Source organism: Natrix helvetica (genome assembly GCF_964273705.1).
Source record: "Natrix helvetica genome assembly, chromosome: 2".
Classification (NCBI taxonomy): domain Eukaryota; kingdom Metazoa; phylum Chordata; class Lepidosauria; order Squamata; family Natricidae; genus Natrix; species Natrix helvetica.
Window position 1 is genome coordinate 22,929,696 of NC_138552.1, and position 17,669 is coordinate 22,947,364.

The following is a 17,669-nucleotide window of genomic DNA, read 5'->3' on the forward strand; positions in this document are numbered from 1 at the left end:
CAGACACTTGATATAACAATTATAACTGAGCAGATCAAAGGTTTTCTGATGATTCATGTACAACCATTGTTCATATCTTCCATATGCAGAATGACTGTGGAAAGGCATCTTATCTCGCATCACAAAATGCCTGAGCCATTCCTGTCTATATTAAAACAGGGGTCCCCAATCCCCAGGCCATGAACCACTACCAGCCCATGGCCTCTTTACAACTGGGACATGCAAGTAGTGGGCCGGTGCCAGGCACGCACAGCTCAAGTTGTGTAAGTTGAGATGCATGTGCATACACATGTGTGCTGGCCTGCCACTCATGCAAGTTGAGCTGATCATGCATGTCAACCCACCACTCTGCCATGCGTGCAGCCTGATTCCCCTCCTCCCCTCCTGCCGGCCTGCCAAGCTGCATTAAAATGAGTATAAGTACCATTGTTCTCCTCAAGGAATTTTGAACGCTATATTTCTCTCTTATGGACCAGCATACTAACAGAAATCTTAATATCTTTGCTATTCGAAAGTTTGCAAGACTCTGTTTTTCCTCATGTACAAAGAATCCATGGCTGAGACACTATGACCTCTGCTTCTATTGCAATTAGTCCTCCTAATACTCCTCCATCAAGTGGAATCATCTTAAGCGTCTGAGAAACAATTTTTTTACCCAGTTTCTTCCAATCCAACACTAATCACAACTTTGGGGGCCCTCTTCATATTTACAGTTTACTCAGTTTACAAAAACTTGATATTGTCTTTCCATACAGGTGACAGAAAAATTAAATGCAAAGGGTCATACTGGCAGGTTGCAATGGAAACATAATATTTATACATATGCATAACTAGCAATATCCATGTTTGCATATTCCCAGACTACACATTCAGTAGAATGCAATACATTCAGAACAGAATAACAGTTGGAAGGGGATCTTGGAGGTCTTCTAGTCCAACCCCCTGCTCAGGCAGGAAACTCTACACCACTTCAGACAATGGTTGTCCAATCTCTTACTTTCTCTTATTTACACTGAAGGATTATGGAACTTGGCTAAAGATACCTTTCCTTTCTAAAATTTATTTTTCTGGCAAGGAAAAAGAAGGGAGAGCCAACTATTCAGTGGATCCGTTAAAGGCATCCTTAGAACAAATTGAGAGGATAGGAAAGAAGGAAGAAATTAAGGGAGGCAGGTGAAAACTCCCACCAATGGAAACCAATTCTCTATACATTTCCAGATGAAACCAAGTTGAGCCATTAATTAGCTGGTTCAACTTCCCAAGCCTCATAGTCATGTGAGGCCAATTTTGGTTGGTGGCAGCTTTCATAGGACATGGTCATAATACTTCCTTTGAGATGTAACATGAAAATGAAGGGAACTTGGCAAGGTGTTCCTCCTTCTATCCATTGTTAAAGGATTCAGAGTTGGAAGGCACTTAAGTATTGTTCTTTTGTTAAGATGAGGGCAGGGTTTCTGCGTGAATATTTTTAACATTTTTGCAATTATTAATAATAGTTGTTATACCTTTCCGAATAGGAGCTTACAGAAGTAAAAAGACAAATTGCCATCAGTCTGAGAATATATCAGTATTTGGGCGGGTACTTACCTTTCTGTGATTGTTTCTCTAAGACCACTGGTGACCCCCTTGACCACTGTGCTAGCCTTTGGAGTCAAGACCACCTGAGATATAAAAAAAGAGCCCTTCTTCCTTCGCTCAGTGATTGATGCCTGGAGAAACTGGATCAATTTTTCTGGATCGGTTGTGTTGGCCCACGGAGCTGGCATCATCTGTCCTGGCCATAGAAATGGGACCTCTAAAGCCACTGGACTGTGATAAAACACCAAAACTTGATAATCCTTCTCCCACAGGTATTGGAGAGAGACTTCATGGGCAAAGATGGCTGGGCACATTTTACTCCCAAATGTGTCTTTGAGCATTTGAACCAGTTTTTCATGGTGGCATTTCTGCATCCCGTAGAAGTGGTTGAAGTCCAACAAGACCACTTCTTTATGATGGTCAGTGAGAAAGGCACTGATCTCCTCCAGGCCCTCGTTGACTTTGGCACTGAATAAACCATGGGCAAAGTAGAGTTCATTGTCAGGGTCTCTGGGCTTTGTGGAGATCCGAAGGTCGAAATACCGTATCCCTGCTCCAAGCTGGCTTGTAAAATTCATTGTCTGTGTTGCAAGCCATTTTCTCATCAGCTTTTTAGCCACAGTTCCAAACACAGAGACGAAATTCTGGACAGTTTCTGGCTGCTCAGGTCCCACTGGAGAGGCCTCATCAATATAGAAGCTAAATGAATCATGGGACCCTAAAGATAATACAAAAGAATAATTTGAAACAAAATCAGCAAGATTTGAACACCCATAAGCGATATCATGTACTCATCAAGATCGCATAACTATTCCATGAAAATGTGCTGAAATTCAAATAACAGTTCAATTTACTTAACTGTTTCAAATTCAGGTAAATTGATGGGATAGTCTGTAATTCATACAGTTAATAAAAGAAATAAAAACAGCATTTGTGGTTAAAAGAAGATATGAATATTTTAAAAGACAGTTGTAATATATGTAACAATATTTTCTTGGAGTATATCAAACACAAATGGATGTGTAATGTACATATAAGACACTAGTAGTCTCTTTCCTTCCCACCCTCTCTCTCTCCCCCTTCCTCCATCTCTCCCTCCCTCCCCCTCCCTCCCTCCTCCCTGTCTCCCTCTCTCATTCTCTCTCTCTCTGTCTCCCTCTTCCTCCGTCCATCACTCCCTCACTCTCTTTCCCTCACTCCCTCTCTGTCTCCCTCTCTGTCTCTCCCCTTCCTCCCTCTCTCTCTCTGTCCCCTTCTCTATCTCCTTCTCTCTCTTTTTCTCTCTCTCTCTGTCTCCCTCCCTCTCTTTCGTTCTCCAGGGTTGTTATGAAAATAAGATTGAAAACGGTAATACTTCTATAACATCTTGAACTTTTAGACATGCATGCAATGAAGTAAGGAATAAACAAACCAATGAGGTAAATTACTTGGCACCGTATGAAAAATTTGCAGAACAAAGAGTGATATTAATAGAGAAGATTGACTAGATGAAAAAAGTGTCTGAATTGATTTCTTAGCTTGTTCTCAAATCATATCTGTGCAGAAACTCTCCTGGGTTCTGGCACAGACGATGACTCAGCAATGACAATTGTTTGGTTTTCATCCATAAATCCTAGGCAAGAATGTCTAGCTCTTGTCTGATCCATTAGTTATACAGGAAGTATATGGGACTGATACCCCGCAGTGTGAACAAGGAAAACAAATGATACACCAAAGTGCATAGGCCCAGCACTTGTTTAAAAGGAACTAATTATAAATGTCCAAGGCAACAGGTAGTTGTTCATTACAACATCTGAGCAATAGATGGCTTTGCTGAGATCCTAGATTAGTGCTGCAGGTGAACAGAAGGAATATACCACTGCTACCTCAGCCTCACAGAACGAGATCTATGAATAGTGTATAACATTGGTCCTATCCTGCAAATTATTATCTATCCTTTTACCCTGTTGTTCAGGATGAAGTAAGTGCTTGATAAATCTATCAAATCTGGACCATGCACAACATCTTAAGAACATACCATGATTATAAAGCTGTAGAGGGGCCTTAACCACCAAGTATGCTGGCTGGAAATGTTTAGAATTAGAGCTCAACACATTTAAATGTTAGCAGCTTGGTGAAGGCAACCTTACACCTATCATATAGGAAAACATACGCCCACAGCTCATTTAGCAGTAGATATACTAGCACACCATCTGAATATGAAAAAAATGAAATATCTCAATAGCGTGGCCAAATTAGGTCCTCTCCTGTTTTTGAAGGAGAGTATGCCAAAGAATGAGGGAGAGGTAGAATTATAAACCTACACTGAATATGGTAAAAAGCATTATTGAAGGTTCAACCACACTTATCTTTCCTGAGAACATCATGAGGATCTCCTCCTGTTCATTTTTCTTCTTTTCCTCCTCTTTGTGTTACCTCTTTGGTAATACAAAAGAGCATCTGTTTGCTAGTGCATCACAAACCAAAGGAAATAGAACAGGGATGTCAAACACAAGGTCCTTGGGCCGGATCCAGCCTGCAGGGTACTTAGATCTGGCCCGTGGGACCACCCTGGAAATAGGACTGGGGCCTCTGCCTGCAAAAATGGAGCTTGGGGGGTGCACCCCAGTGAAAACATAGCTCAGGGGCCATGCACACACACCCCGCCCCCAAGCTCTATTTTTGCTGGCAGAGGGCTAGCAAAACAAACTAAAAACAAAACAAAAGGAGAAATGCTTCCCATTTTGCATTTGAGCATGCAAGAAGGGACAGGAAAGGAGAAAGAGAAAGAGGAAATAAAAACAAGGAAAGAGAGCAAGGAAGGAAAAATAAGGAAATAGGGGAAGGAAGAAGAAAGGAGAATGAAGTGGGAAGGAAAAGGAAGGAAGGAAGGAAGGAAGGAAGGAAGGAAGGAAGGAAGGAAGGAAGGAAGGAAGGAAGGAAGGAAGGAAGTTTATAATGAAAGTGAGAGAGGATCTGAGGGAAGTCCTGCCTTAGCACTTGGCCACTATAGATGCCCCTGACATGAGTGACTTCCAGCTGGCCATGCTCATCCCGGCCCCTTAAGGTCAAACACAACTCTGATGCAGCCCTCAATGAAATTGAGTTTGACACCCCTGAAATTGAAAAAGGAGCAGTTTGGGGGTACTTAAATAACAGGGAGGGCATACTCTCGTAATATCTCTCATTGCTCTGCTCATAGCTCTATGCTTCATTTACTTCTATGCCGGGGAAGCTTCCATCCTTACTACCGATGTAAGTGCCTCAAGAGCTGAAGATAAGATCAAGAATAGTATTTCTACCAATAAAAAAGATTATGTCTTCTCCTTCTAAGGATTTCATTAGGAGTAGAGATGTGAACTCATTCTAGGTCGGGGGAACATTATCTAAATTAGGTAACCACTGAGCAGATAAGAAGAAGCATTCCTGAGCAGTGGGGGGCAGGGTCGGTGGGACCCCCATATCTGGGTTTAGCTTCCTATAGTCCCTTGGGGAAAGGCATTTCCCTTCCTCCTGCTTAGATGTTCAGGCGGGGAGAGTCAGCATTCCAGCATGTCCTCGACCCACAATTGTGGAGTGCATTATTAGATGCTTTTGTGAAGCCCTAGGTTGCCATTCCTTTCTCATTCTGTGTACATTTCTTGCCACACCCCACTGAAGGCCAAGCATGGAGGGAATCATTCTCTACAGACTGTCCGAGTGGATGTGAAAGATGCTAGATGGCTACTCTCATGTTTAAATCTTGGAGAACAAACAACAACTGGTTAGCAAAGACTAGACCCGTGATGGTGAACCTATGGCACGTGTGCCACAGGTGGCATGCGGAGCCATATTTGCTGGCACTGCAGCCCTCGGCAGCCCTCAGCTCCAGTTCAGATACGCATCCTGGCCAGCTGATTTTCGGCCTTCCGGAAGGCCGGGGGAGGCCATTTTTGCCCTCCCCAGACTTAAGGAAAGCCTCCGGAGCCTGAGGAAGGCAAAAATTCCCCCCCACATGCACACAAGGGAGTCACTTGCACATACTTGCTGTGGGGTCACTTGTGCATGCACAGGTGTGTGGGCACGCATGTGCGATACTGCACAGGCACACAGTTATGGCATACCTTTAGAAAATCACTGGACTAGACCAAACCAGACAAGCATCCATGCTATGTCACCAAACTTGAACTCCCAGCCCTCTTCATCACTGGGCTTACTGACCTAGGATGCTAGGAGTTTCTTCTTTCTCCATGAAAGCAACTTTCCTTAGTAGAAAGGTCTAAAAGCCTTTCTTTTGGTGAGGGCATCTAGCAGCAAATGCGGCTCTTGGACTGAAGAAAAGGTTGAATGACATTCTCTTAGAACTGAGCAAGGCCTGATCTGGGATTCTGAACACGTGCACAGACACTCATGCATACAAACATTGCTTTCCAGATCAAAAGTATATTTTCTGATCCACACTTGTCTGAAAACCACTTGAAATAATTTATGTTACGCAAGACTTTCAACAACAAAAGAAAATGGAACAGAGAATGGGCTATCTCTTTCCAACCATTATTCCACTTCGTTTTATGAAGTTATATGCAACCCATTCGACCTGATTATATTATTTCTATTTTACTCCACAAGAGCAAGCATTCCAAATATTGGGTACTGACAATATTTATAGGCTATCTCAATTCTAAGGACCTTTGGGCTGGAACAGCAAAGCAAACTGTAAATGTGAAAGACAGATGAAAGGAATTAAAACCCTATTATCATAGATGACCAAATCAAGCAGAGGCTGAAAGTATAATGGAATAATTGTGCTTTAACCTTGTGAAGGACAATCCATGGAATGGAAGCCACCATTGAGAAGTCTACTTGCCTCGTCTACTTCCCATGAACTATATAAGAGGGGCTACCAAGCCGGCTTTCTTAGCTGATTGGACAAGCAAATTCAATTCTGGCAATTCCTAATTCCTCAACAACTTGGATTTAGGTAGGATTTCTCTAAATCAGTGTCTTTCAAACTTTTTTCTCCAATTTTTTTATTTTTTTATTCTTTTACATACCATTGTAAGTATACATTCACATAATTTTTCTTTTTCTTTACATTTGTCATTCTTATACATTTGTTATTCCATTTAATATACAGTTAAAATATACAGTTTGGGTTGGTTTGTTTACCATTCCTTCCGCCTGTTGTAACACCGCCTTATTTTCCCTTTCTTTTCTCTCTTCCTCCCTTCTGTACTTTCTTCCATCATCGTCTCCTTCCCCTTCCTTCTTCCTTTACCTCTTCCCTACTCCTACTCTTCCTCTTCCCCTTCCTACCCTCTCTCCTTCTCTTTCCCTCCCTTCCACCCTCCTCTCCTTCCCTCTTTCTTCCTCCCCTCCTCTTGCTCTCATTCTCTCCTCCTCTCTCCCTTTCTTTTTCTGTTATAATAGGTATCTCTTTCAAATCTCAGTTTATGTTTTCTTGGGATGGTATTTCCACAAACACAAATATAATTTGATATCATTTCTTATTCCCAGTGTCTTTCAAACTTGACAACTTCAAGATGTATGGACTTCAATTCCCAGAATTCCCCAGCTTAAAAAACACTGCTCTAAATTAATGCTCTGTTGATTTTTCCTAGCATAAACTAAGGGGAAAAGATAAAAGGAAGACGACACAACCATGATCGGTAATCGTGTTTCTATGAACAGTAGTGATCTTATTCTACAATCCAAGTATTCCAGTTTCTCTTGAAGAAAAGTGATAAGTATGGAATCCTGTCATGTAGAACTCCTTGATCACATTGATCCGGAAGATTTCACGTTCGTGTCTGACATGAAGGACTAAATGTACCTTTACAATAAATCCAGTAACAAAACAGAGGGGGCTGTTTTAAATGGGGACCAATCCCATTTACGGCAACTTATTTTTATTTCTTTCAGTTGCTTTGTCCTCTTTTAAGTGATTCATGAGGATATATTCAAGACAAGACTTTTTATGGTGCAAATGGCATTTAAATTGAATCAGCTATCAGTCAAATGGAAGCATTTATTTAGATGGGTCTATTTGCTCAGCATAAAATGTTTTGCACTGCATCATCAAAACAAAAATAAATCCATGGTTAAAAGCTCATTATTTCTCCCAAATCACATATAAGAAAGAGCAGTGATCTACAGCTAAGCAGTTAATCTGTTTGGAGCTGCCAGTGTTGAGCTGTGGGGGGTTTAAAAAGTCATTTTTCAGGTAAAGAATGGAAGATCTTGAAAAAAATACCCTTTGATGGAAGTCATCCTTCCAGGACACATTAATTTGAAACTTCCAGGTAGCGATAAATTTATAATCCAAAATTTAGCACAAAAGTAGACTAGTTCCCAAACTCCTTAAACATAATTTCAAGTTTTGTGAGCTGGGGGAAAAAAATCAAGTACTGTACTGTCTCTTTAACCCCTTTAACCTATTCTCCTATGTGTTGAAAAGAAAATTAAACCAGAATTTCATTTCACTTTGGCAAAATGTGTTGACCCATCGCTCTCACTGGAATCCTGGATGTCTCCAATAGTTATTATAGCTCCAACCTATTCTCCAAGCAATCATATTATGTATATCTTGTATCTAAAATTGTCCAGTGCGTTCTGTGATATTGGGTCTTCAGCTGGTGCAGAATGTCACAGTAATCATGCTGGCTAGGCTCAATTATGCTAAATCAAGATAAGCAAAATGTATAAACCTTTGCGATCATATTATAAGCAACTGTGTCCTCTTCGCTGATGATGTAAAACTATTCAACACCACTGACAATGCAACTGCCCTACAAAGCAACTTTGACTATGTGTCTAAATGGTCAAACAATTGGCAACTCCAAATCTCAACTAACAAATGCTCCGTCTTACACTTTGGCGTCAAAAATCAGAACACCAAATTACAAGCTGGGCGGTTACAACCTCATAGACAACACTTACTCAGTCAAAGACCTAGGAGTACTCATCTCAAACTATCTAAGCCCCAGAGCTTACTGTAACAGCATTGTCAAAAAGGCATTAAGAGTTGTTAACCTAATTTTGCAAAGCTTCTTCTCCGGTAATATTGTATTGCTAACTAGGGCATATAAAACCTTTGCCAGACCAATTCTCGAATACAACTCATCTGCCTGGAATCCATACTGTATATCGGACATTAATACAATTGAATAAGTTCAGAGATATTTCATGAGAAGAGTACGTCACTCTTCTGCTCACAACAGAATACCTTATGCCACCAGGCTTGAAGTTTTTGGCTTGAACAACCTAGAACTACACCACCTATGGTTTGACCTAAGTGTAGTACACAAAATTGTCTGCTACAACGTCCTACCTGTCAATGACTTCTTCAGCTTCAATCTCAATAATACACAGGCAAACAATACCATGTTTTCCCGAAAATAAGGCAGGGTCTTATTTTCTTTTGTCACCCAAAATAAGCACTTGGCCTTATTTTGGGGGAGCTCTTATTATTTTTGAGCTGCAGGAGGCAGTCACCTCATGGCTGCTGCTATGTTGCAATATTTCTGGGGGAGGGCTTATTTTAGTGCATGCGCTCAAAACCCACTTGGGCTTATTATCCAGGAAGGTCTTATTTTGGGGGAAACAGGATAGATACAAACTCAAGGTAAACCGCTCCAAACTCGATTGCAGAAAATACAACTTCAGCAGCAGAATGGTCAACGCCTGGAATTTTCTACCTGACTCCATTGTTACATCCTCTAACCCCCACAGCTTCAACCTTAAACTGTCTACCATGGACTTCACTCCATTCCTAAGATGTCTGTAAAAGGGGGCATAAGCGCATCATCATGTCTATTGTCCCTGTCCTTACTGTTTCTATTTACTTGTACTCATTCCTTGTTCATGTCCATGTTTATACTTATACTTGTTGTCTAGTACATGTTCGACAAATTGAATAAATAAATAAATAAAATATTGTTATTTCCCTTTGAATAAGACCATGGCTAGATTCTCACAGCTTGCTGAAACACTACAAGAAGTATTAAGCAATGTAATGTTGGAACTATTCAATGACTTATTAAGAGAGGCAAAAATGTCAGAAACATGGACGGAGGCATATATAATGCTTATACTAAAAGAAGAGTCAGATCCACAACAACTAAAGAACTACAGACCTATTTCACTATTAAATGTGGATTATAAAAATTTTGCATCAATAATGGCAGAAAGAATGAAGAGACTTTTAAATGAATTTATACACATAGACCAAAATGGATTTCCTCCCAAGGGACAGATAAGAGACAATATGCAGATTGTATTGAGTATGCTAGAGTACTATGAAGCCCACCTAGAAAAACAAATGGCGTTGTTGTTTCTAGATGCTCAAAAGGCCTTTGATAATGTTTAACTGGCAATTCATGATAATGCAACTTCAAATGATGGGATTTGGTGAGGGATTTATAAATATGGTTAAAACTATATACAATAACCAATCGGCAAAGGTAATGGTAAATGGTGATATGGCAGGAAAGAGAACGATTATGAAGGGAACTAGACAGGATGCCCACTATCACCATAATTATTTATACTGACACTAGAGATTTTGAATAGAGAAATACGACAAAATAATGAGGTAAAAGGTATGAGGGTCAAGAAAGAAGAGTATAAATTACAAGCGTTTGTGGATGATTTGGTGTTTATTATGGAGGATCCAATAGAAACAGGGCCAAAACTAGTTAAAATAATAGAAGAATATGGAGAAGTAGCAGAAGATTGAAGATTAATAAAGATAAAACAAAAATTCCGATAAAAATATGACAGAAAAACAGAAAAAAGAGTTGATGGGGAAACTGGACATATAAGTGGTGAAAAAAGTGAAATTTTTGGGTATTCACTTGACATCAAGATGTGGAACTCTAAACCTATTATAAGGTGAGAAAACAAATAGAAATAGACTTGGAAAGATGGAAAAATCTACAATTATCAATGATGGGAAGAATAGCAGTAGTAAAGATGAATATATTACCAAGATTGTTATAACTATTCCAAACAATACCGATAAAACTAGAGAAAATTTTTTTTGAACATATGAACAAAATAGTGGGGAAGTATATATGGCAAGGGAAAAAAGCAAGAATTAACATAAAAGTGTTACAAAATGCAGGGATTCGAGGTGAATTTGGATTACCAAACTGGAAATTGTACTATCAAGCAGCGGATGAAAGAATGGATTTTACTGAGCTTGGATGAAAGAATGGATTTTACTGAGAAATACAAGATTATTGACACTGGAGGGGCATGATTTACAACTGGGTTGGCCTGCTTTTTTTGTGGTATGATAAAAGTAGGGCGCATGGCTATTTTCAAAGACATTATGTAAGGAATGGATTATTAACAATATGGGAAAGAGTGAAAGGGAAACATTATTTAGAAATACCAATGTGGATTTCAACAATGGAAGCATTGACACATCCAAACATTAGTAGCATGAAAAATATTATTAGATACAAAGATATCTTAACAGAAAGGGGGAACTAAAAAAAACAAGAATTAGAAAAACAAGGGAGTGACTTAGGTTGGTTTTTACAACTGCAAATACAATCAAGATATGAAAAAAATAAAAGGGAGTATGGTTTTAACCTAGGAAGTTCAGAGTTGGATAAGATACTTATGGGAACGGAGAAAGAATAATCAAGGAATTATACAGCTACCTATTAAGAACTATACTAGAAGAAGATGTGGTAAAAGATACAATGTTATCTTGGGCAAAGAATTTTGGCCATACAATTGAACTAGAAAAGTGGCAACAACTTTACCTTTATTTCGAACTATGGGAAAGGAGTTATAAATCAAGCATGTCAACAGATTACAAAGAAAACTTACACAAAATGTTTTACAGATGGCACATGGCACCGGGAAAACTAGCTAAGATGTTTAAAGACAAGTCAGCAAAATGTTGGAAATGTCAACAAGCAATAGGTTTATACTACCACATGTGGTGGACGTATGCAGAAGCAAGGAAATATTGGACTAAAATAAGAGTATGGTTAAAGAAAATGTTACAAGAAGAAATAGAATTTAAACCAGAGATATTTTTACTAGGTATTATCCCAGAGAAATTCAAGAAAGAGGATACTTATTTGATTATACATGCAACTACAGCAGCAAGAAATCTATTTGCCCAAAATTGGAAATTAAATAAGCTACCAACGTACAAAGAGATAATAAAAAACATATTAGATTGTGCAGAGATGAATAGGTTGACAATGAAAATAAAGGATAAAGAGGAATCAGAGTACTTCAAGACATGGGGAAGGTTCTATGATTGGCTAGAGAAAGCAAACTAGAAAAGAAAGTAGGGAGAAGATAAAGTACCCAGATGACGCACTATTAAATGGAAAACGGGGGGGAGAAGGGGAAAGCAGAAAAGAAAATATTAAACATATAAGTATATATTCAAGAACAAGATATAAAAAGAAGGAAACATATCTAGGGTAGACTAGTGAAGGTAAGGGAATAAGAAATGATACTAAATTACATCTGGGCTGACAGAAATACCATCACAAGGAAACATAAACTGAGTTTTGAAATATGCACCAACAATAATAGAAAAAGAAAAGGTGAGAGGAAGAGAGAAAGAAAGGAAGACAAGGGGAAGAAGAAAGAGATAAGGAGAGGAGGATGGGAGGAGGAGAAAGAGAAGGAGAGAGGGTAGGAAGGGGAAGAGGAAGAGCAGGAGTAGGACAAAGGGAAGAGAAGAAGGGAGGAGAAGGAGAGGAGGGAGGGAGAAAAGAAAGGGAAAACAAGGCGGTATTACAAAAGGAGGAAGGGATGGTAAATAAAGCAACCCAAATTGTACATTATAATTTATTAAATGAAATAATAAATGTATAAGAATAATAAATGTAAAGAAGAATACCAATTATGTGAATGTATACTTAAAATGGTCTGGTCTGTAAGAGAATAAAAAAAAATTCTTTGGAAAAAAACATGCTGAAACCATAGCAGTCAGCCCTGTTTTAGCCAAGATTGACGTTTGGTACAGAAACATGTTTCTCATGTACTCCTTTTCATTAAAGTTGGCACATAGGTATAAACTATACTTAAGGTTAGAAAAGAATAGCCAAATCCAGACCTCCCAAGAGTTTTATAGTCTTTCCCTGGAACTTGTTTCATTAGAGTTTGAAAATGTTGTAGGTATTCCACTAGAAGAAATTATATGTGGTTCAAGTTTGAACTGTAGGGTTCTTGGTAGTCTCTGAATTTGGTTGTTTTCTTATAGATGTTTCAATAATATGTTACCTGGCTTGGTGATGAAATGTTTACAGGAAACAACCAAGCTCAGACAGCATCAAGAACCCAGCTGTAAATGTTCTAAAGGAATGGATTTAGGAATGGATTTCTAAAGCATTAGGAGTCTGGTCCTTCAAAACAACTTTTCCATGGCCATTAATTAACTTTATAATACTGAAGCTTCACACACTTTTATTATCAGCTCAGTTCAGTGCTTTGCCTTCTGGTACTGTTGTCATATAGACATCAAAATGTTCCTGACTCATATATTTGTTCAACCATGTCCTTCTCCATTGTCCGCTTTATAGGAATGGTTATGCTTTACCTGTAGTACCCATTCTACAAGTTAATTCAAGGAGAAAGACTGAAATGTATGCATTGTATTTTCTAGGGCATCAGGATTTGAGTACTTCCAGAACTGTAGCTAACTTCTACTTTGTATTTTGACTGCTGATGGAGGATTATATGAAACATTGCTAAATATATTGGTTCTTAGAAAAATGTAACTGTGTATGCATATACATATATCGGTACATATACACATACAAAAAAACTTACATATGCATATGCATACATATATATTATGCTGGTCAGAAATGACTGTCATGCATTTTTATTTACTGTACATTAAAAGTAATTGCAGAGTAAAGAATTTCACTAATTATTTTTAAGTTTCTCCAATAAAACATTCTTCCTTTTTTCTAATGTAGAATGATATACAACAAAAACTTACTTATGTTCATGTCTATTAAGAGACTGAGCTATATCAGCATAGACAGATTTGGATGTTAATGGGTATGTGAAGTTTTTTTTTCTTTTTTAAAACTGAAAATCCATATTTTCCTACAAAATGGAGTGACCAGAGACTCAAAATAAGCAGAACAAAGGAGTGTAGCTTTAACTTCTAAGTGATGTGCCGGAGGCTACACTTCAAACGGTGTAGCCAACAGTGGCAAGTTAAAGAAGTGCCCAAGGGAAAATAAAAACTTTGCCTTCAAATTTAATTAATTAATCTGATTACCTCCCCATTTATTTAGTATTCCTTTTATTTTACCATATTAAAATATAAAGTTTGAAGACACCCAAGTGTCTATAGATATTTTCAATCATCTGAGTCATGGTTGATTCAATGGTGCTTTTTCGAAAGGCAACTGGACTATGTTTTCTTCCTTGAAAAAGATGTTTTGCTTCTCATCCAAGAATATTCTTCAGTTCTGATAGTTCCATCCACCCCCACCATCCAGTCAGAACCCAAGAAGCTTCCTGGATGAGAAGCGAAACATCTTCCTCAAGGAAAAAACATAGTCCAGTTGCCTTTCGAAAAAAGCACCTTTGAGACTACACTAGTGGTGGGATTCAAATTTTTTTACTTCTGGTTCTGTGTGAGTGGCTTGGTGAGCGTGGCATAGCTTGGTGGGTGCAGCAGGGGAAGGATACTGCAAAATCCCCATTTCCTCCCAATCAGCTGGGACTTGGGAGGCAGAGAATAGATGGGGGTGGGGCAGAGTTGGTATTTGCTGGTTCTCCGAACTACTCAAAATTTCCGCTACCGGTTCTCCAGAACTGGTCAGAACCTGCTGAATACCACTTCTGCACTATACCTAAGATTTGGGGATGGACAAGTTGTGCACAAAGCTAAACAAATATACTACTTTATAGTAGTATATTTATATATTACTAATAATCCATAAGTCAGGGGTGAAATTCAGCAGGTTCTGACAGCTTCTGGAGAAACGGTAGCGGACATTTTGAGTAGTTTGGAAAACTGGCAAATACCACCTCTGGCTGGCCCCAGAGTGGGGAGGGAATGGAGATTTTGCAATATCCTTCCCCCAGGAATGGGGAGGGAATAGGAATTTTGCAGTATGTTTCCCCTGCCATGCCCCCCAAGCCACACCCATAGAACTGGTAGTAAAAAAATTGAATTCCACCACTGCCATAAATCATATACTATCAAGCTCAAGCCAGAGATGACACTGCAAAATCCAATCAAGTCCAATCCTTCACTTACTTACACCTAATGTACAGAATCTTGTCCATTTTTGTTCTTCCTACTAGATATTCCATGACAGACTCTAAGACATGGCTACTCTGAACTTCTACTCCCCATCACCATTCTGCTTGGGGACTGTGCAGTCTCTTAACCCGGACTTCTCTTTGGGAAAGCCCCATGTTGCCAAAAACCTCCCCCTCTGTTCCCTCAGGTGCACATTCCCTCATATTAACATAACCTTTGAAACCAGGGGTGAAATTCAGCAGGTTCTGACAGGTTCTGGACAACCGGTAGTGGAAATTTTGAGTACTTTGGAGAACTGGTAGCGGACATTTTGAGTAGTTAGGAGAACCGGCAAATGCCACTTCTGACTGGCCCCAGAATGGGGAGGGAGTGGGTATTTTGCAATATCCTTCCCCTGGAGTGGAGTGGGAATGGAGATTTTGCAGTATCTTTCTCCTGCCATGCTCACCAAGCCTACAGAAAAATAAATAAATTTCATCACTGCTTGAAACATGAACCTTAGTCTTCAAAGAACCAATTACTTTAGCAATGGTTTGACCCATTAATTTAAAAGACCAACCCAATGTGTTTTTAAAACTACTGCTGAAAGTTTGAACTTTGGTTTGAGGATATTTGCTGGAGGAAATCATGCCTGAGCAAAATTACAGGCTGTTGGCTCACATTCTACCCTGCCAAAGATTGACCACACCTTTTAAAACTTTTTAATACCCACCCCAAAAACACTACTGGGCTTAGAGACATTAACAGAACTTGAGTGACCTGCAACTTGCTGTTCACAACTGGGTTTCCCCCCCCCCCCTTTTTTTTTTTTGCAATCATATTGAGCCGTTTATTGACAAAGCAACCTCTTTGACCATAAAAAGAGAAAAAAAATTCTATATCTATATATTCTACCAGTCTTGATAGCATTTCATTAAGTTAGCAAATGTGACCTTTTTCTAATTAAAAAGCAATGCATGTATGAGGTATCACTTACTTTTCTGTAAATATAATTAAATTTAATAGATTTTGGCAGCGGTGGTAGAAGAAGAAAAATCTTTGCAGAACAGTGCTCATGGTTACACAACTAATTTTAAAAAATGGTCTTCATAATAATTACTGGAGCTCATCCCCAAAGGAGGCCTTCTGGTTCTCTGGCTTCTTTCTTTTCCCTTTTCCTATTTTCTTCAGTACAATCTGTACTGTTCTTCCAAGGCAGATTTGGATGTATATTTTTAGACTGTCTGCAGAATTTAGACTGTCTGCAGAGTTTGTATGTCACTTTCCTCTGGTTTTTATGTGATAGCTTGGGTTAAAATTGGAAAGCATTCCATAGCCAGGACGGATGTTCTAAATTGAGAAGAACTTGAACCCCTTTTCTGAGGTCTTTTGTCAAAAGCATACCAACAGATCCACAAGTATGAAAAGAGGTTGGCATTTGTTTTGTTATAACAGTCTCTCAAGATGTTATTGCCAGATTTGGTCTTTCTTCTGGCATTCCTGGTCCAGAAAGCAAAAATGCCTTGCAAATATGGAGGAAGGGGAGACTTTATGGAGATTAAAGAAGATGGACTTGATGGAAATATGTAGGAACCATTACCTAGATCAGAGGAATCAAACTCAAGGCCTGCAGGCCGGTTCTGGCCTGTGGTGTGCTTAAATCTGGCGCACGGGACCAATCTGAAAATATCAAAGGACTGGCCTGTGGTGCCTCTGCCAGCCAAAATGGACCATTGGGGGGGGGGGATGTACAGCCCCTGCACAGCCTGTTTTCAGCCTCCAGGAGCACACTGCCTACCAAAAAATGGACCACACAGAAGCTCCACGAAGCCACCACCTGGCCCATTTTCACTGCCCCCCCATTCAGGCCGAAAACAGGGCAGAGGGCCTTCACCTGCCTCCTGTGCCCCGTTTTGGCTGGCAGGGTGCTGGAGGACTTTTGTAGGAGGCATCCATCCCATCCTCCCCGTCTCCCTGCCCCCTTGCCAGCCTGCAGAGAACTACAATGCTGATCTGGCCCTCGAAGACATCCAGTTTGACCCTCCTGACCTAGGTGAAGGTAGATAGCAATGAGCTGTAAGGAGGAGGAAGAAGAGAAAGAGGAGGAGGAGGAGGAAGAGAAGGAGTTACAGCACGAAAGATTTATTTCAATCCCACTCAGTAGACCAGACCAGACCAGGAAACCAATTCCTCAGGAAGACTAAAACTACATTTTTTTGGAGAATGGCTGTAATAACAGAATTTGATTGTGTTGTACCTTCTCCCTTTTAGAGTTCAGTGAGTTAGGGAAGTATCTGCTTAAGCTGCTTTCAAACATAATCTTGTTTTGTTTCAGTTCTTTTGCCTAGGCAGCAATTTCTCTAAGACTCTGTCAAGGGTATAGGAATTCATATTTCAGAAATGGGTTATATGAGGTGCTCAGTCTTCTGCAAATTTTCTTGGCTTCATCTCAACCTTCCCCAAGAAAATAGGCATCACATGTTTTGCTTATTTGTAATGTTTTATTCCAATATGAACCTGGGACAATAAGGGAAAGTAAGCATCCTATCAGGATCTAAGGACACTTCTTACTTTTTTAAAATTCTAAGCAGTTTTTTTTTCATTGTGGAAATAAATCAGGACTTGAAACAAACAATAAGAAATAAAGACTGTCCAGCATGATCATTTGTAGAGCACCAGGTTAGCCAAAGCTGCCAGATATCTTCCATAACCTCACTCTTCCTATTATAAATGACAAAGCAAAGGTATCACATGGCTGAGAATGGGTTTGAGCCAGTGGTGGGATTCAAATTTTTTTACTACCGGTTCTGTGGGTGTGGCTTTGTGGGCGTGGCAGGGGAAGGATACTGCAAAATCCTCATTCCCTCCACACCCCACTAACCTG

At 39.5% G+C, this 17,669-nt stretch overlaps 1 protein-coding gene across 2 annotated transcripts in view; it reads right to left on the reverse strand.

Moving 5' to 3' along the window:
• Window positions 1–17,669, reverse strand: part of PLCXD3 (phosphatidylinositol specific phospholipase C X domain containing 3) — a 103,298-nt gene that overhangs the window by 34,172 nt on the left and 51,457 nt on the right. For both annotated transcript variants that reach the window (XM_081945015.1, XM_081945016.1), the window contains exon 2: window positions 1,588–2,296. In XM_081945015.1, the coding sequence (XP_081801141.1) occupies window positions 1,588–2,296 (709 nt within the window). The remainder of the gene's footprint in view (window positions 1–1,587; window positions 2,297–17,669) is intronic.